Source organism: Silene latifolia, chromosome 1, assembly GCF_048544455.1.
Source record: "Silene latifolia isolate original U9 population chromosome 1, ASM4854445v1, whole genome shotgun sequence".
NCBI lineage: Eukaryota > Viridiplantae > Streptophyta > Magnoliopsida > Caryophyllales > Caryophyllaceae > Silene > Silene latifolia.
In genome coordinates, this window is record NC_133526.1 from 19,218,924 (window position 1) to 19,237,655 (window position 18,732).

Consider the following 18,732-nt stretch of genomic DNA (forward strand, 5'->3'; position numbering starts at 1 on the left):
TATGTTTCTCTCCCGGTGGGTCGCAGATGCTCCTGACGTTCTGCTCCTCGTACGAAGTTTTGCTGTTCCAGGACTTCTGTTTGACGTGCCTGCGATGTTGCTGCCGTCGGAGTGCCTTCCCAGGTATATTCAACTTGATCCGTAACTAGCATCCTGGTTATTGGGACCGCAGCTGTAGCCCTGCTTCTCTGTTGTCCCACCGTGCCTGATGTGGGTGTAGGCTCTTGGCGTGCTAGTTCCTCGTCTGGTGTTAATGCCCCCAGTCCTGTTGGGACCAGACCTCCTCTTGGCTGTGGTGTTCCATCCATGTCCAGCCTGAGTGCTACTTCGCGTGGTAATACCCGTGTCTGCCTTCGATCCCCACTTTCTTCTGGCGGCCTTCCAGATCTGTCTTCCTGCACCCAAGGGGCCGAACTAGCAGCCTGGCTCCTTAACTCGTTGATCTGCACTCGGAGGAGATTGTTGTCCTCTTCCATCTGGGATCTCATGCTTCTATTTTCGCTCTGCATAGTCCTGATGGTCCTAGCTAATGTGTCCAACCCGCTTATCATGATGCTGGTGGGACTCGGAGGAGCCTGAATCTATTGCCTGGGTTGTGCTCCTCTTTCAGACTGCATGACTCCCTGCTGTCCCTGGACGACTCCTGGATCTCTAGTCTGAGCCCTTCCCGAAGATGGGCTTGCTGCTGCCTGGGAATTCTGACTTTGCTTGGCTGCTGGTATCTGAGCAGCAGTGGTGGTCCGAACCGAAGTTGTATGTGCTGCCGCTGCTACCGAGGGAGATGGTACCTGTGTCGCTGCTGAGGGGGGCGGTACCTGTGTTGCTGGTACACCGCCGACGCTGCCTGGGGTGGTTTCCTTGTGTCCAGACATGTTTTGACTGTGGAGTAGACTGACTAACGAAGACGACCACTATGCCCCACGGTGGGCGCCAAACTGTTTTGGTAAATTTCTACCAATTTAGGGTTAAAGCGGTCTTAGCGTTAGGTCTATGTTTCGATTTGAATGATTGTTGTATGTTATCCTGTATGAGCGACGTAAACAAAGAACACAAGCAATTTTGGTGACGCGGAAAACCCGATGTGGGAAACAACCGCGGGGGGAGACGGAATCCTACCAATATTTTCACTATAATTCGAGAGGAAGTACAGTTTGCTTGTTTGCTATGAGTGCTAGGGTTCTTTCTTGTATTCTTTCGATCCCCCTTCTTCTTTGCATTGAGGCTCTTTATATAGGAGAGCTCGATGGGCTAGGGTTTCTTGCTTGCTCTCCAAGTTATTCCTAATTTGACACTTGGTTGGACTTTCCTTCTTCGGATCTGGCAACAGGTTGGACTCTCACAAGCTTCTTCCGCGCAGATCAAAGCCCACTTCCTATGTTGCCCGCTGATACTGCTACCCTGGCTCCCTGACATCCTGCATCCCGTAATGCCTCCAGGCCTGCTGCCCCCAAGTCAGCCCATATCCAGATTTTGGGCCTAACATTCCCTTATAAACAGTTTTAGCCTGCGAATTTAGGATCGCCTCATAAAAACTGGTAGGTATATACACGCGCTTCCAAAATCAAATTAAACCCAAGATCATAAATGTAGGATGCGAACAAATAATTTAAGGATGTATTATTAAATCCGATGTTTCGGGGAAATAAAAGGACTGAGAAGACCAATAAAAAAATGTCAAGTGTGCATAATCATCAATCTTTTAGCCTTATATGAAAATGGATATACCAACTTAATCATACATATATATCATTTTTTTAATAAAATGAAAGTTGGTATTAGAAAATCAAAAACTTTACGAACAATATTAATTATTAACACTATCCTGGTATTAAGACCGTAGTAAGAGGATTATACATCTGATGTAATACCTCCAATTCTATAGTTTATGAGCATTCTAATAAAGTTTTTGAGTTTTATTTTAAAGTTTATGAGTTTTACTATGAAGTTTCTGAATTTATTCACTTAAACATTAAGCTCTAAAAAATTACAATAAAACTCAAAAAAATTACTTTAAGTTAAATTTGAGTTTTGACGGAAAAAATATTAAAATCTAACTTATAAACTTTAATATGCTCAAAAAAATACACATATGCTCAAAAACAAATAAAGTTTGAGATAATAAGCTCAAAAAAAAATACATATATGCTCAAAAAACAAAAAAAAATGGAGGTAGTACATCCGATGTATGTTCCTTTTTCTCATTAAGACCGTCATAATTTACCCTTATATGAAAATGACTATACCAACTTAATCAAACATCTATGTCATTTTTTTAATAAAATGTAGAACGTCTTAAGGTAAGACGGTATTAAGCTAGACATACTCCCAAAAATTAATCTTCATTTTTTACATTGAAGATCTCTTATGTAAAATTTTCATATCTTTTGCCGATCCGATTCAATACAAAATATTTAAAAAAAAATCACAAAAGTTGTCGGTAATATGTACTTAAGAAAAAGTAGGGTACGTAATTGGCGTGTCCAATAGTCAATAAACTCAAACTTGAGCACCAAAAGAACTTTTCTACAGTAAACTGCGTGAAATTATATTACAAAGTAGAGAATTTATTAAAAGATCAGCATGAAGTAGGGTGGCAAAATCATATTAAAACCTACAATTTACATTTATCCTTTTTTTAAATAATCGATTGTAATGTTTAGTCGTATTTATAAGTGATCTATAATACATCTTAATCGGTGTGCTTGATATTCTGAAAATGTAATCTTTGCCGTATCATATAATATATTTTTCATTTTTCATTCTGAATTAAGGAAACGAATATTCTGAAAATGTAAGCATGCTCATAAAATATATTGTATGATACAACATTCTTTTAATATTGTACAGAGTATATTGTATATTTTATTATTTTGTCTTATATATTCAAAGATCATTAACAAATTGGATTGGTCTCCATAAAAGATTAATTTATATTCATCCTTATGCAACTAATTTTTGCTGTAGTAGTGTTTTTCATTCTTCATTTTCAACCATCTCCATTTTTTTTTATCTACGTAGGATTGGAAGATAATTTTATATTTAATTTATTGATTGATCAAAGATTAGTTTCCAATTTTATTTTATTTTTTCAGATTGAGCATAAAGATTATAAAAAGATTTCATAGTTGGCAGAAAAGGAAATGGAAAATCATTCACATTTGGCGTTTTTTTAGTGAATATATTAATTTATTATTAAAGAATATCCAAAGATTCCCTGGTATAATAAGCGGGAAAATCAGTATTAAGAGTAAATGTGAGGCTGTCACGTGTCTAGTACTCTAGTAATTACTCTATTATACATTTATATATAGAATATAGATAGAAGATTGTAAACTCAATATTAGCGATTATTTAAATAGCTAAACAATTCCTGGATTAATTTGTCATTTTGATTTAAGGGAACTACGAGTAGATTTTAATTATCATATGCTTAAGAATGACAAATCTTGGTCTTCTGTTCATTTCAATCTAACACTCAACCAAACCAAAATTGTCGGGTTCGGGCAGGTTCGATCTAAGACTAGTTTATTCTATGTGATAGCCACTGATAGGCTACTTACTAGTTACTCCCTACTACTTTGGGACACAAGTTTAAACATCCTATATTCTCAGTAACATAGCATCAGTGATGCTTCTTAATCCTCACCTCGCTACGCCCCTCTGAGGCTTCAGCATCTGTGTTTGATACAAGCTTGGTCTCCCAAGCACCAATTCTAACGACGATGTCCTTTCCAAGCCATGTCCTTGTACTTTTCGGATCAAGTGATCAACTATTGAACATGACATCATTTTGGAATGACCATAATATTCTCTTCAAGACGGTCGCAAAGGTTATGATATGTAATCACATATTCACATACATAGTAATAGCCCCGATAACTTAGGTTGTGTACTATGTCTATTGACCTATACGTACGGCTGCGATACCTAGTTACCTACCAACAGAACTCGCATTAAGAGGCGGGATATCATGTCCATTAACGATAATGCAATAACTCCGACATTCAATCAGAACAACTCAAGTTTTCTCATGATTTACAAGAACCACTGCCAGCTGCCGAGGCTTTAATTCACAAGTATATATGGTTGTTAAATTTCGGCTGGCTTCACTTCATCTTCAACCAACGCGTACACGACAGCAGACCTGCTAGGTGTGTACACTAAGAAGGAGCGGGGCCGGTTGTCATAATGTCCTTCCTGTAAATCAAATTTGACATGTTACTAAACCTTAGTACGCCAAAACTCAGCAGATCCAGTCTTCCGTAGAATCGTCTGAATCATGGATGCATGTACCTATGAGCTAGTCAACGAAATGCAAACAAATACTAGCTTGTACAGTTGTAAAGAAAGTCAAAGTCCAATCTTACAAATGTGAAGTATTCTGCACTGTGGTCGAGTCGGTTGAATCCGCCAAACAGAGAATCGTCTGAATCCAACACAATCTGCAAGAGAAAATCATAAACTATGATGTTGAAGCATAGATTCAAGTTACTCCGATTGTTAGAAATTAATGATCTTTATAACTAAGCTGAGCAAAGAACATATATTGGTTCTGAACTACGTGGAAGACGTTATTTTGAAAGAGCCAACATATTTAATTTTCTAGCTCATAAAACAAATAAAGAAAGTCGAAATCTAGACATTTAGCAGTGAAATTCAGACACATACCTTATACTTTCCCGGCTTTAAGCAACCAACACGGTAATCAAAGTAGCTGTTCGACCAATGGAAATTGAAAACAAAGACCAGGTTCCCCCTTTCAAAGACTATGATCCTATCACCTTCATCTTTACGTGATATGTACTGGTGTTCTGAAGTCATGAACTGCAAAACATGCAGAAAAGTAAAAAACATTACTGTTTTCATTATACTATAAGGTTGTCATTGTTAGTACAGAGAAAAAGAAGGGGCAAAATAACTGAGGGAATTAATCATCTTCAAAAGCACGGGAAGACGTACCCCATACGTTCCTTCAAGATGCTGCATTGCCCTATCGAATTCTTGCAGTCCATGATATCTTAGGTAGTCGGCATCTCCCTGAGAACAAAAAGTAGGTTTCCCCAAACGCCCACAAAAGAAATTAGACAACTAATTGAATACCGAAACTGTAAACTATGGGAGGCGCACAGTGTGATCGACGCATAATAGGGAAGACATGGTGGACGGATCTCCCCAAACCCCCCACAAAAGAAATTAGAATCTAAGTGACAGCTATAGCTATTGTCAACATTGATAAGATCATTCGCCTTTACTCCACTTTTAACATTATGCCTGAGACTTCCAAGAAAAACCATTGCGCCCAAGAATGAAGCCTATTGGGCAGAGCTCGGAAACTTACCAGATCAAATCGCCGGCGACATTTATCATAGCTGTTATTGTTACCAGTTACAAATTTACCAGTTGGAAGACGCTGATCGCATCGAGGAAAATCAATCCATTCTGACACGAATATATCAATAAAGTCAGAGCTATATCAACCAGAGAGAAAACTGCTAGATTTATACAAATACTGAATACAAGCAAAAACCCGAGTGACAGGATTACCTGGGTGGCCAAATTCATTTCCCATGAAATTCAAATAGCCTTCTCCACCCAAAGCCATTGTAATTAGTCTGATCATTTTGTGCAGCGCAATTCCACGATCTATGCGTGGAGTTGATGGTCTATCCAGAGCCATAAAATCATACATATCCTGACAAAGTTATCAGATTTGAACAAAGATATTATCTCATCAGATAAACCTAAAATATCGTCAGCTTGCAGATATACAAACAGAAGAACAAGGAAAATAAAAAATACGCCACAAAAAAATGCAACCATGCAAGAACAAACTGTTTCTAACCTTGTCCATCAACCAAAAAGCAATTGTTTTATCACCAACAAGAGCCTGGTCATGACTTTCAGCATAAGACACACAGTTTTCACCCCACCTTCTGTTTGTCAGAGTGAAAACAATATCACCCATTCTCCAATCCTCGTCTCTTAATCTATAGTAACCAAACATAATGAGCAACATTATTGGTCGGTTCTTAGAATCTGAAATCAAATAGAATAGATAGACACACTAATGAAAACATTAAAACTTTCGTAAGACAATCTAGATTCTCCCCTTTTTTTATACTGAAGTTAGTAGTAAAGACAAAGTTGAAGTATCGAAAATAAGTTGTGACTTTGGTAAGTTAGAATTTCACATATTCTTGTTCTTTCAACCAAATAAATTAGATCTAAACTGAAACTGAAACATATGGCTTTCTGTTTTCGACATAAGTAAGTTTGTAATTATGGTTCCGATAACTCTAGACACCAAAAATTGAGTTGCATACATGACTCACACCGTCACACGTCTTTTTTGGAAATAACATGTTTTAACCAAGGTTGTCAAACAGAGTCAATATCGTCACTTCTCTTAAACCACTGATTAATATGATTTCCATTAAAAAGAGGAAGGAGGAGAGGGAAGAAAAAAAATTAGAATGAGCATACTGGAGAAGCTCTATCCACTTATCAGCAATAGCCATATGAAGACGATAATCAAACCCGACACCGCCATCTCGTGTAGGGAGGCAAAAAGTTGGCATTCCACTAACCTGTTCACATAATGGAATCAGATGTGTTAAATGTGTATTTGATGATAATTCATGGGGATAATAAGGTATAGCACTATGTGACAATAAAAAGAAAAGAGAGGATGATAAATTACATACATCTTCGCCTATGCTTATGGCCTCGGGGTACAATCCGTGAATCATGTCATTCACAAGCATCAAGTATATGACAGCATCAACATCGCTTGCAAAACCAAAATACTCCTCGTAATTTCCTGTAAATGCCATCTGAACACAATGGAAAAGTGATGATGGATTTTGTTAGAGAATTAAAAGCTCCTGTTCTTGATCCTCATGCATTTCGAACATTTTGAAATTATGACTAAACCCAACCAAGCATAACATAGGATTATAGGAACATGATGTCCAAAAGATACTGAACAATGAAGATAGAAAACTTTTTTTCCATAAACAAACAAGGAGACAAGCAACCCTATCCCGGAAATTCTGAGTTTCAAACTCATGCCGCAATGGACAAGAGAGAATTTAAATGTTACCTGCAGTCCATGATGTGTGTACATCATTGAAGTTACACCATCAAATCGAAAGCCATCAAACTTATATTCTTCTAGCCACCATCTCGCGTTAGAGAGAAGATACCTGAGCACCTAAAATGAAGTGACAAATTAGTTTCCAAGAAGTAGATGTTGAACAAGAATTTGATGTGTGTGTTCCTTCATGATGCATAATATTACGTACTTCCCAGTTTCCGTAATTAAAAAGGCGAGAATCCCACATCCAATGGTAACCTCGAGGGCCAGAGTGGAAGTAGTGGCTGTCAGTGCCGTCGAACATGTTCAGCCCATCGAGAGTATTGTTTGATGCATGGCTGCATTTAGGCAAATATCAGTGAACTAGTCCAGGCAACAATTTACCACTGGATAAAAGAAGCCGGTAAATTATCCGTAACAAAGAATGCCAAAATCCACCCGAGAAACAATAATCCATCTGTCCATGATAAACTTCCTGCTTTACATTTTTTGGTATCCATGAAAAAAAATTACGAAGTTTATTCATGGACAGAGGGAGTAGTCAAGGCATCAGAAGCAATACAAAACCACTTGAGGCTGTAGTTTATCAAATACAGATTGGTCTCTAAGTATGTCTAGGATCAAATTGAAACACAAGACTTGTTATTATCATCAACCACAACACATGATACGGAAATGCCAGAGCCCCAAAAATTATTGCACAATTGATGGGTCTACAATTGCTCGAGAAGAGGGGCATACGCCTATTAAGGCGTGAGATTGTCTTTTTTACAGTTCAGTACTAGTCATGCTACACATACAGACACGTACAGAGAAAGATAAACCCAGGAAAGGAATGCGATGAAATACAGAAAAGGGTTGACAAATGCCTCTTGCACTCACAAACTCAAGCTCAAATTGTCACAAATGAATATTACCTGTGCACAACATCCATAAGAACAACTAAACCGAGCTCATGAGCTTTGTCAATCAACGATTTGAGATCTTCTGGAGTACCAAAACGGCTACTCGGTGCAAAAAAATTCGTCACATGATACCTTCGACACAAAAGTATGATATCTCAGCAACAAAATCAATACAACTAAAAAAAACAGTCAAGTATAAGAAATACCCAAAGCTAGCGTAATAAGCGTGCTCTTGAATAGCCATTATCTGAACGGCATTGTAGCCCAGCTTTTTTATTCTCGGAAGCACGTCATCTCTAAAATTGGCATATGTATTAATCTTGGGTTCCTGAATACCAAAGCGAAGACATCATAGCATGACATGACCAGGGAACCCATAAAACGCTGGAAAGACACTGTACGAATTCCAAAGCTTCAATGACGTCCGGAGAAACAATAGAATACACATATTCCAGTCAATGAAGCTTTGGAAACAGTGAACTGTAGGAAGCCATCTCGATAGTGGAATAGGAGAAATGCACACCGTACTACTCATGCCAATGTGGCACTCATAAATCCTTAGTGATTTTGGTCTATTGGGCTGAGGATGTTTGAAAACGTACTTCTCCTGTCAAATAACCAGCCGGGATTATACGATTAGAAAGAAACCAAAGGGCAGTCATATGGATACGTATAATGAAGCAGAAGCTACTTAAACTAGACATTTATACCTCATCTGGCGGATCATAATATATCCCATCGTACGGGATTTCACCAGGTGGCTGTACAGCAAATTTGATCCAAGCTGGAATGGAGTCTTTGATCCCGGAAGGAGTATCCATACGAATCTACAGATGCAGATATTTGAAAATTTAATACACAAACGCGCTCAGATAACTTATCAAACACATTCAGACTCACTAATGAGTAGTCCACTACATTCGAGAATAAATAACTGAAGGCACTCACATAAAAGCACATTGAAAAAAAAAAAAAAAAAAAAACTAGAAGGAAAACGCGAGAAGTGATTTCAGAGAAAACAAGAGAACGAAGAACTAAAAATAAAAAGACGCGTCACACATAATCAAGATCAGTGACCATTAGCACAAGGTAAAATTTAATATGGAGTGTGAACTATAAGAAAGTTAATTAATTGAAACTCAAAAATAAAAATAATGTTAATTAGTCAAAAGCAAGTTATATACTCTCATGTAGGCAAAAGCATTAAGTCAGTTACAAATTATATTTATAGTGGAAAATATTACTCTATCTAGCAATTTATATCTGGTTGCTGGCAACTGATAGATGAACCATCTCGACCAAAACCTTAAGGTGATGGTTGAGATGGTTCATCTATCATGGTATCAGAGCCAGTGTGACCGAAGGTCACGGGTTCAAATCCTGGCAACCTCAAAACTCCTCAAAAACTCGAAGTGGAAACCCAGCACACGGTACGGGGGAGCCGGTGCACAACTAACCACTCTTCAAGCCCAACGGGCATTTGAGTGAGGGAGCGTAATAGGAATAACTATAACAGTTGAGCCTCAATCATCACCTTAAGGTTTTGGTTGAGATGGTTCATCTATTAGCAACTTCATCAGGCGATAACTCCCAAACAGTAGGACGTTAATTACCTTTTTGACATATACTACGTAATGATTAGTGTTCTTAATCTTCTTATAGAGGAAGTCGGGTAGCTCCATCAAAGATCCATGCAAGATTTAATAAGACACCTAGATGATGCGAAAAATTTATGCCCCGTAATGTTCGTTGTCTGCAACGTAAATATAAATTTCCCTTACTTTACCTTTACACGTGAGCCATGGGGAATAGCTGGTGAACCATCAGCACTATTCGGCAAAAAGATCTCCCAAACGCCAAATTCATTCTGCATAGAAGTAAACAATGGTGTAAGTTGCAAATGTTTAGGATACCCCACCAGGTGCAAATACTGCAAAATGATAGGAAAAAGCAAAAAAAGCGGCACTGAAATAACCACTAGAGCACCACCTCAACCAATTTTCACAGAAACGGTAGTGAATTGTGTACGAAATTATGAGAAATAGTTACTCAGCAATCAGCATACTATAATACAGGTGCCCAAGGGAAACCATGGAAAAGTTTGGTAGCTTGATCTTGGATTAAAATATTTTCAATACAGAATTTTTATAGATATCAAGCAAGGAAATTTACCGAGAAAAGTAACATGTCAACAGCATAATGTATTACGGAGTAATAAATTATGTAACAACCAGTCAATACATGAAAGGTGAAATGAAGAACATACCCGAGTCATGACATCAGCATTCGGGTTCCAGTTGTTGAAATCTCCAATTAATGATGCCGTCTGAAAAAATGCATCACAGTGAGTAAACCTCGCAAAGGGAACGAAAGAGAAATATTCAGGTAAGTTACTCAAATTCTAAAACAACAAAATAAAAGAAAGAAGGAAGCAGTCATTCCAATTTTATGAAGGTTTTATGGTATGTATGCATGTCTGTGGTTATTTCTTAGGCAATAACCAGCAAATAAGCATTTTACTCCAAATACCAGCACCCCCTCCAAAAAGTGATATTTCAAAATTTTGACCTAGAAGATTGGATAGTTCTCAGATCTTTTAAGTTCTTGAAGAATCTATTTGTGATCACACCATAACATACATGCTAGAAAAAGGCTTCTATGCTGCACTATAGATATATATATTAACAATATACCCATATCAAATCATATAAACAAGTAAATAGGAACAAATATTAAAGATATGATTCTATTGTACATATAGCAATATTATATCCTCTAGAATAAGCTATGTATATTCTCCTTAATTAGGTTCTTCCTCTCCTATATATACCATGTATCATAGCTCATTGTAATATACATTCATTCAATATATTTATCTTTCTTATATGGTATCTAGGAGCTTCAAACGATCCTCCAAAAACCCTTTGCAACCCCGCCGAGCCACCTTCAAACGCCTCCCACAAAACAAATACCCACCCGCCTCCACCATGACTAACTCACAAGAAACCACCATCAGCAATCCTCACGATGCTGCAGCACCTCTCACCTCTTTGAACCTTAACCACTGCGTGAAACTCGACCCCATGAACTACACTTCATGGCATTTCCAACTTACCCATATACTGTTTGGCTATAGTCTCCTTGGTTTCCTTGACGGATCCTATCCTGCTCCATCTCCGACTATCGTCGGTGATGACAAAGTTGAAAAACCAAACCCATCTTATTTTACATGGCTTAAACAAGATGGCTTGATTTTAGGTGCCCTTATGGGGACCCTATCCTCGGCTGTCCAAGCCCTAATAGTCCGGGCCAAAACCTCGAAAGAGGCCTGGGACATCCTCGCACAAACCTACGCAAACCCTTCGCGTGCACACATATTACAAATAAAAGACCGTCTTGAGTCGATAGTCAAAACCACCGATCAGTCGATCACTGACTATATGAACTCCATTAAAGCATGTATCGACCAACTTGCTTTAATGGGCAAGGTTCTCGATCCCGAAGATATTGTGTCCAAGGTTTTACGAGGCCTTGATTACAAACTTTATAAACCCGTCTTAGATACGGTCCGTGCTCGAGACAACCCTATATCATTCGAAGCACTCCATGAGAAACTACTGTCTCATGAACTCCTTCTCAAACAACAACCTCAACAATCTGAAACCAATATTTTTCAACCCACTGCCAACCCGGCTTACCGCCAAAACCGAGACCACTACAACAACCACAGACAAAGCAACAACCGACCAACCCAACCGTTATCACCACAACACCAACTCCTCACCCCACTATCAATCCCACCAACAACCTACCACTAACCCGAACCCACGACCCTTCAAAGGCCGCCGGTGGTGTCGACAGGTAGGCCATGTCATTGCGGATCGTCCTCTGTTTCGCAAACTCTTCCCCACCATTGTCTTTCCCGAGCCACAAACCCGCCGCCTCAACCACAAGCCCACGCCGCTCTCTCGGTGTCGCCAACCCCACCCTAATTACTTGCTCGACAGTGGAGCATCCCACCATGTCACACACGACCTCGACACCCTCGCCTTCCACTCGCCCTACTTTGGTCAAGACGATCTTATTATTGGTGATGGTTCTGCTTTAGACATTGCTAATATAGGTAATTTCACCCTTTCTTCTCTTAAATTAAATAATGTTTTACATGTCCCGCAAATTTCGCGCAATATTTTATCAATCTCTCGATTATGTAGAGATAATAATGCATATGTCGTTTTCTCATCAACCTCGTTTGTTATTAAGGAAATCTTGACGGAGCAACAATACTCCAGTAGCCGAGCTAGGAATGGCATTTACGAGTTGAGTCCGTCACCACCAACCGTCCTCGCTTTACAAAGAAAGGCTCAACTCCTCTCTCGTGGCATCATAGATTAGGTCATCCGAATCATGATGTAATACGAATTATCAATAAACATTTACCTTTTAATATTGCTAATTACTCAACCTGTGAATCGTGTCTCATTAGCAAAAGCACAAAACTGCCTTTTGCGACTTCATCGTTTAAAACAAACGCCCCACTTGACCTTATTTTTTCGGATTTATGGACAAGCCCGGTACACTCTCGCGAAAATTATAAGTATTATGTTATTTTCGTTGACCATTTTAGCAAATACATATGGCTTTTTCCGTTAAAACGAAAATCCGAAACCATGCAGGTCTTCGTTAGATTCAAGGCTCTTGTTGAAAATTTTTTCCGAAAACCCGTAAGACAATTTTTCTCCGATAACGGAGGTGAATTTCAGAAACTAACCCCATACTTACTTGACAATGGTATAAGTCACTTCACTTCTCCACCACATACCCCTGAACACAATGGGTATGCTGAGCGCCGACACCGTCACATTGTTGAAACCGGTCTAGCTCTCCTCTCTCACGCAAAGCTACCTACAACATTTTGGCCGTTCGCCTTTAGTACGGCAACCTATTTAATTAATAGATTACCAACATCTACACTACATGGACAAAACCCGTACTCCATGCTTTTCCATGTTCCTCCTAATTATACCAAGTTACACAATTTTGGATGTTTATGTTACCCATGGTTGCGACCCTATACAAACCATAAACTTGATTATCGTTCCGTTCCTTGCATCTTTGTCGGATATTCAACCACTCAAAGTGCATTTCACTGTCTTGAACCCAAAACAAATCGCCTTTATACCTCTCGCCATGTCAAATTTGTTGAAGATGAATACCCTTACACACGTCTCCTCAACACCACACCATCCACTGATGACAACACCAATACTAATCCCGATGATTGGTGCCGTCTTATTATTCCTGTCCTACGGGCAGACCCACCTGCCACATCACCTGCCACCTCACCCAACGACAAACCCACTACCCCTATACCTCGACCACGACCGCCTATCACCCATGTCTATACACGCCGTCCCATTCCTCCTTCCACATCCACCACCTCACCGTCCATTCCCTCCACCGACAACACCCCCAACTGCAACTCTACTCCTCTTCATTCCCCTCTGGGCACGGCTGTACCCGAGCCTCACCCACCTCCGCCACAACACAACATTGTCACTCGGCTTGCTAATAATATACGAAAACCCAATCCTAAATACGCCAACCTCGCACTTGCTTCCGCTACAACCAACTCACTCCCAACCACGGTCAAACAAGCCCTCCTTTCTCCTCAATGGCGAAATGCTATGCAAGATGAATTTCAGGCTCTCGAACGCAACCAAACTTGGACATTAGTCCCAAAACAATCGTCTCAAAATGTCATTGGATGTAAGTGGGTCTATCGAATCAAATACAACCCCGATGGCTCACTAAAACAACACAAGGCACGCCTCGTTGCCAAAGGCTTTCACCAACGTCCGGGTATAGATTATACAGAGACATTCAGTCCGGTCGTAAAACCCACAACTGTTCGCTTAATTCTCTCGCTTGCCGTCACCAAGTCCTGGTCCTTACGTCAGCTCGATGTCAATAATGCGTTCCTCCAAGGCACACTGACTGATGATGTATACATGGCCCAACCACAAGGATTTGTTGATGCTTCGAAACCTGAATATGTTTGCAAATTACAAAAGGCAATCTACGGCTTAAAACAAGCTCCAAGAGCGTGGTACACCGAGCTTAAGTCATACCTTATTACCTATGGTTTTCGTCAATCAATATCGGACCCTTCATTATTTATTATTAATAACAAAACTACCTGTATCTACATGCTCGTCTATGTCGATGACATTATCATTACTGGCCCAAACCAACATCAATTACAACAATTTATTAACAACCTCTCAAATCGCTTTTCTATTAAGGACCTTGGTCCATTGTCCTACTTTCTAGGCATTGAAGTCACCCCTAACAATCTTGGTCTTCATCTTAACCAAGCTAAATACATACATGACTTACTTGTCAAGCATAAAATGGCCGATGCCAAACCAACTACAACCCCTATTGCTACGGATGTGCACCTCTGTCGTGAAGACAATAAACCAATCCAAGACCACTCCGACTATCGAACCATAGTTGGGAGCCTTCAATATCTCTCTCTCACTCGACCTGACATTGCTTTCACGGTCAATCGCTTAGCACAATTTCTACATCACCCTACTTCCACCCACCGTCCGCGCCAAACGCCTCCTCCGCTATCTTCAAGGGACTCAATCCTATGGCATTCAACTCTATCGCACCACTCCTCTCTGTCTTCATGCATTTTGCGATGCCGATTTTGTCGGTGACAAAGATAATTATATTTCCACAACAGGCTACATCATATATCTTGGTCGGACTCCGATCTCCCGGTCTTCTAAAAAGCAACGTGGCCTTGCCCTATCTACTACCGGGCCGAGTTTCGAGCCTTAGCAAACCGTCACCCACCGAGGTTCTCTCGCTACGCAATCTACTCGCCGAACTCAACATAGTCATCACGAAACCTCCCGCACTCTACTTTGTGATAACATGTCGACCACTCTTTATGCCAAAAACCCGGTCTTCCACTCACGAATGAAGCATATGGCCTTATCTTTTCACTTCGTCCGGGAACACCTCCACCAAGGACACATTCGAATTCAACATGTCGCAAGCAAAGACCAGCTGGCAGATGCTCTAACCAAACCCCTGCTCAAACGCTGCTTTCTGGAACTACGAGACAAGATTGGCCTTCTCCCTCCGACGTCCATCTTGCGGGGGCGTATTAACAATATACCCATATCAAATCATATAAACAAGTAAATAGGAACAAATATTAAAGATATGATTCTATTGTACATATAGCAATATTATATCCTCTAGAATAAGCTATGTATATTCTCCTTAATTAGGTTCTTCCTCTCCTATATATACCATGTATCATAGCTCATTGTAATATACATTCATTCAATATATTTATCTTTCTTATAATATACACTTAAAAATTATCGAAAATGCTAGGAATATTCGGTTATGAGACACATAAAGAACACTAACCGTTGCTCCCGGGGCCCATTCTCTATATGTTATCCCTGTTTCACTGCAAAATCATAATTGACAATATTAGAAACAGGAACTATAGGAATCTTCACTTTGTGATAAGCTGCCTAGGTGATTTGACCCATTCGTATCATGGACAGGTGACAGGTCTACAGAGACAAAGTTGACTAATGTCGAGGCCAAAAAAAGTCATTATCATGCATTTCTTTCTGGCTTTATAAGTCGTATGTATCACATATGCTCCAAGCAGAATGGATCTTTACCTGCGGGTGAAACCCAGTTTTTCATATCCACGAGAAAATGCCTCCAGGCTACCTTCAAATCTGTTAATTTCTTCGCGCAATCTCCTGTACATTGAATAGCTGCAGAAAGAGTCGCAATCAAATATGACATTTAGTTTTCCAAAAAAAAAAAAAAAAAAAAAAAAAAAAAAAAAAAAAAAAATTGATTATAAAGCTATCAGAGGATATATATGTAATAATAGTTAAGGCATTGGTTTGTTTGTAGTCAAATGTTGTTGAGTACAGGACAAGGACAAAGTTATGATCTTTTATTTTAGAGGGTAAGAAAATTTTAACTAGTGCAAGCAGTATTGATAATATTCCTGTCAAAATAAAGAAGAAACTATCCTGATTTTCAAAGCGGAATCAAGGAAGGAATCCGAAACATGTCACGAGTGCCGTAAAAGCAGCACAGCAAGGTAGCAATCTTACCGGTAATCAAGGTGAGTACGGTGATTTTTCAAACGTGAATCAATTTCATATATTCTCTGCCCATCACCAGTTGGAGGAATCTCTCTTTTGGACACATAATTTCTCACTGCTGTCACTTGAGGAATAGAAGAGCCAGCCTCAAAATCTTGCTGTTCCTCAACCACAACATTGGCTTTTAGATGTTCCTTTTCTCCCTTGCTAGTCTGATCAGCTTTCATTCTATGTACATCTAAAGTGTGGACGCCCTGTAAAGAGCACAAACAGTGAGAAACAAAATGTAAAGGGACTTTGAAATTAAAGGAAAAAAGTTTGAACATCTGCAAGGAATTTTTTTTGGTACAACCGCACCTCAAAATTTACTTACGCGAGCAAGATAGCCGTGAACAAAACAATCAGAGCTATTGATTTATTATTATAGCCAATAAACAAAAATTGGCGACATTCAGAGTCATAATGTTATCTGCAAATGACCCTGAGACCGGACTGGCATTCAGTTCTAAACAGCTGGGATTAAAGTGGGAGATATTCGTTACCTCTAGGTCGTTGATGACTGGATTAGATTCCATAGTATCATCAAATGAGGGACCTTCAACCTCACCACCAGGAACAAGTACTTTTTGAGATTCAGCCAGTGTTGCTGACAGAGAATCAGGATCATACGAGGACTTTTGAGCAAAGATCTTCCCTGGAAAACAGGCCAATTATTAGAAGTTAAGAAGTGGTAACAAACAGCAAAAAGGTTTACATGGAGTAGCATAGCATCTGTTAACAGGACAAGTGGCAGGCCAAACAACAAGGCCACAGGGGTTAAAGTTTACAGAATATGCCTAAGCACGAAAAGACAACCACAGGACCATGTTATAAATGCATCACATCGTGGTCACATTTTTAGCTGTTAATCCATTATTGACCATGTTTATCAGTTAATGGCACAACGACCACAATTAGACCGCGACAAGAAAATTTGGGATCAAGACTAAAATAATCAAATTGGTTTCGATACCATGGCTAAAATAACAGTCTGCCAAAAAATGCACTCACGTCAGTTACTAATTGAGTAATTGTCGATCACTTAACAGGAGAAGAGCTTCTTGCACCTACAATCAGGCGCCTCACGTCCTCATCAAGTTTAGGACTCGAAACCAACAACTTTTGCAACATCACTTTAGGTGATTATATACACCATTTAGTCAACGAGCCTCAATGGTCTTAGTGCTTAGCTAGTCAGCCGTCCAAAATGAATCCCGCAAAGATTCAGGCAATCACCAGTACAGAGTTACAGACTTCTAGACGTGTTCAACAACATTACACATGTGCCTCAAAGACTCTAAACGTATGGAACTATGATTTTTCCTCAAAGTGACCTCTAGATATATTTCAACTGTTTGCAAACCATATGCTGTATGCTACATCCTTCTTTATGTTTGCCAACAAAGATGTTAATTAACTCTCGGCACTTCTGAACCAAAAGTGCTTGTGATTGTTCAAATTCAAACAACAATGATTTTACATTCAAAGTAGAATCCTGATATCTTGACTCAGTCGACTTGTCCCATTGTGGAAGTTTTTTTTTTTTCGGCTCCAAAGCACACTACTACAAAACTTACAGATCACTGACGCGAGTGCACCCAAACAATAAAACTACACTGTTTGAAGTTATTTCTATTATCGATATTCTGAAGCCGTAAAGCAACTGAACAAATAAAAACACGAAAACTATTTCAATTAAGCATGGTCATCAAGATGTACACACGAGCTCCCCAAAACCTCTATAACAATTTCCAAAATGACATCATCTTTCGTGCCTATCATGAGTATTATAATTCGAACTTTCAACTAATGTTGGACCATTTTCTGACAAGTGAACATCAAAATGCATGCCTTTGACAAGCTACTGGACTATATCATCTGAAAAAAAGATTACCATCCACCAGCATCAATAGGAAATCAATCCCACATTACATTTTACAGTTACTTCTGAAGCCCATATCAAAATGAGCATCAAAATCCGAACTTTTCACAATTTTTTTTGAGTTATACTGCTCAGTATAATCACAGCATGCAAATTCAAAAAAAAAAACAACTAAATCATAAAAGCTAAAAAAATACAAGAAAGAAAGGACTTACTAGTGTTGTTTACATTGCTGTTAAGAAAGAAAGGAAGGGAAGAACTTCTGATACTGCCAAATAAATTCGACCCGGAAAGCTGATGAACATAAGGAACAGAAGAAGGCAATGCAATTCCTGACAATGTACACACCATTTCCCCCTTATATCTCTATTAAAATTTCTCTAGTTTTTCACAAAGATTTCTGCACAATTTTTTAAAAGAAAAAGAATGAATGAAATAGAAGAAAACAGCAACAATAAAAGGGAAAAAAGGGTGATTGAGTGAGTGATATAACAGTCAGTAACAAGAGTGAATGCTGACAGTTGTAGTATAATACCAGGAAAATGCCAAACACACGGAAGTGAAGCACGAAAACATTTGCTGAACGCAAGTTATACTATAAGATGGTGCGACCACTTCAAAGTGATCATTTTATATTGAAAACGTAAA

General features: G+C 39.1%; 1 protein-coding gene across 1 annotated transcript; it reads right to left on the reverse strand.

Moving 5' to 3' along the window:
* Nucleotides 1-3,788: 3,788 nt before the first annotated feature.
* Nucleotides 3,789-18,517, reverse strand: LOC141600556 (1,4-alpha-glucan-branching enzyme 2-2, chloroplastic/amyloplastic-like). The gene is made up of 22 exons (XM_074420802.1): nt 18,300-18,517; nt 16,706-16,857; nt 16,173-16,417; nt 15,723-15,821; nt 15,457-15,499; nt 10,268-10,327; nt 9,788-9,868; nt 8,712-8,828; nt 8,525-8,608; nt 8,208-8,329; nt 8,014-8,133; nt 7,305-7,434; nt 7,103-7,213; nt 6,705-6,833; nt 6,484-6,587; nt 5,843-5,987; nt 5,545-5,692; nt 5,339-5,439; nt 4,960-5,037; nt 4,669-4,824; nt 4,368-4,442; nt 3,789-4,197 (listed from the first exon to the last, which is right to left on the reverse strand). The coding sequence occupies exons 1-22, from the start codon at nt 18,433-18,435 to the stop codon at nt 4,090-4,092; spliced, it is 2,544 nt and encodes an 847-aa protein (XP_074276903.1). The 5' UTR covers nt 18,436-18,517; the 3' UTR covers nt 3,789-4,089.
* Nucleotides 18,518-18,732: the final 215 nt, after the last annotated feature.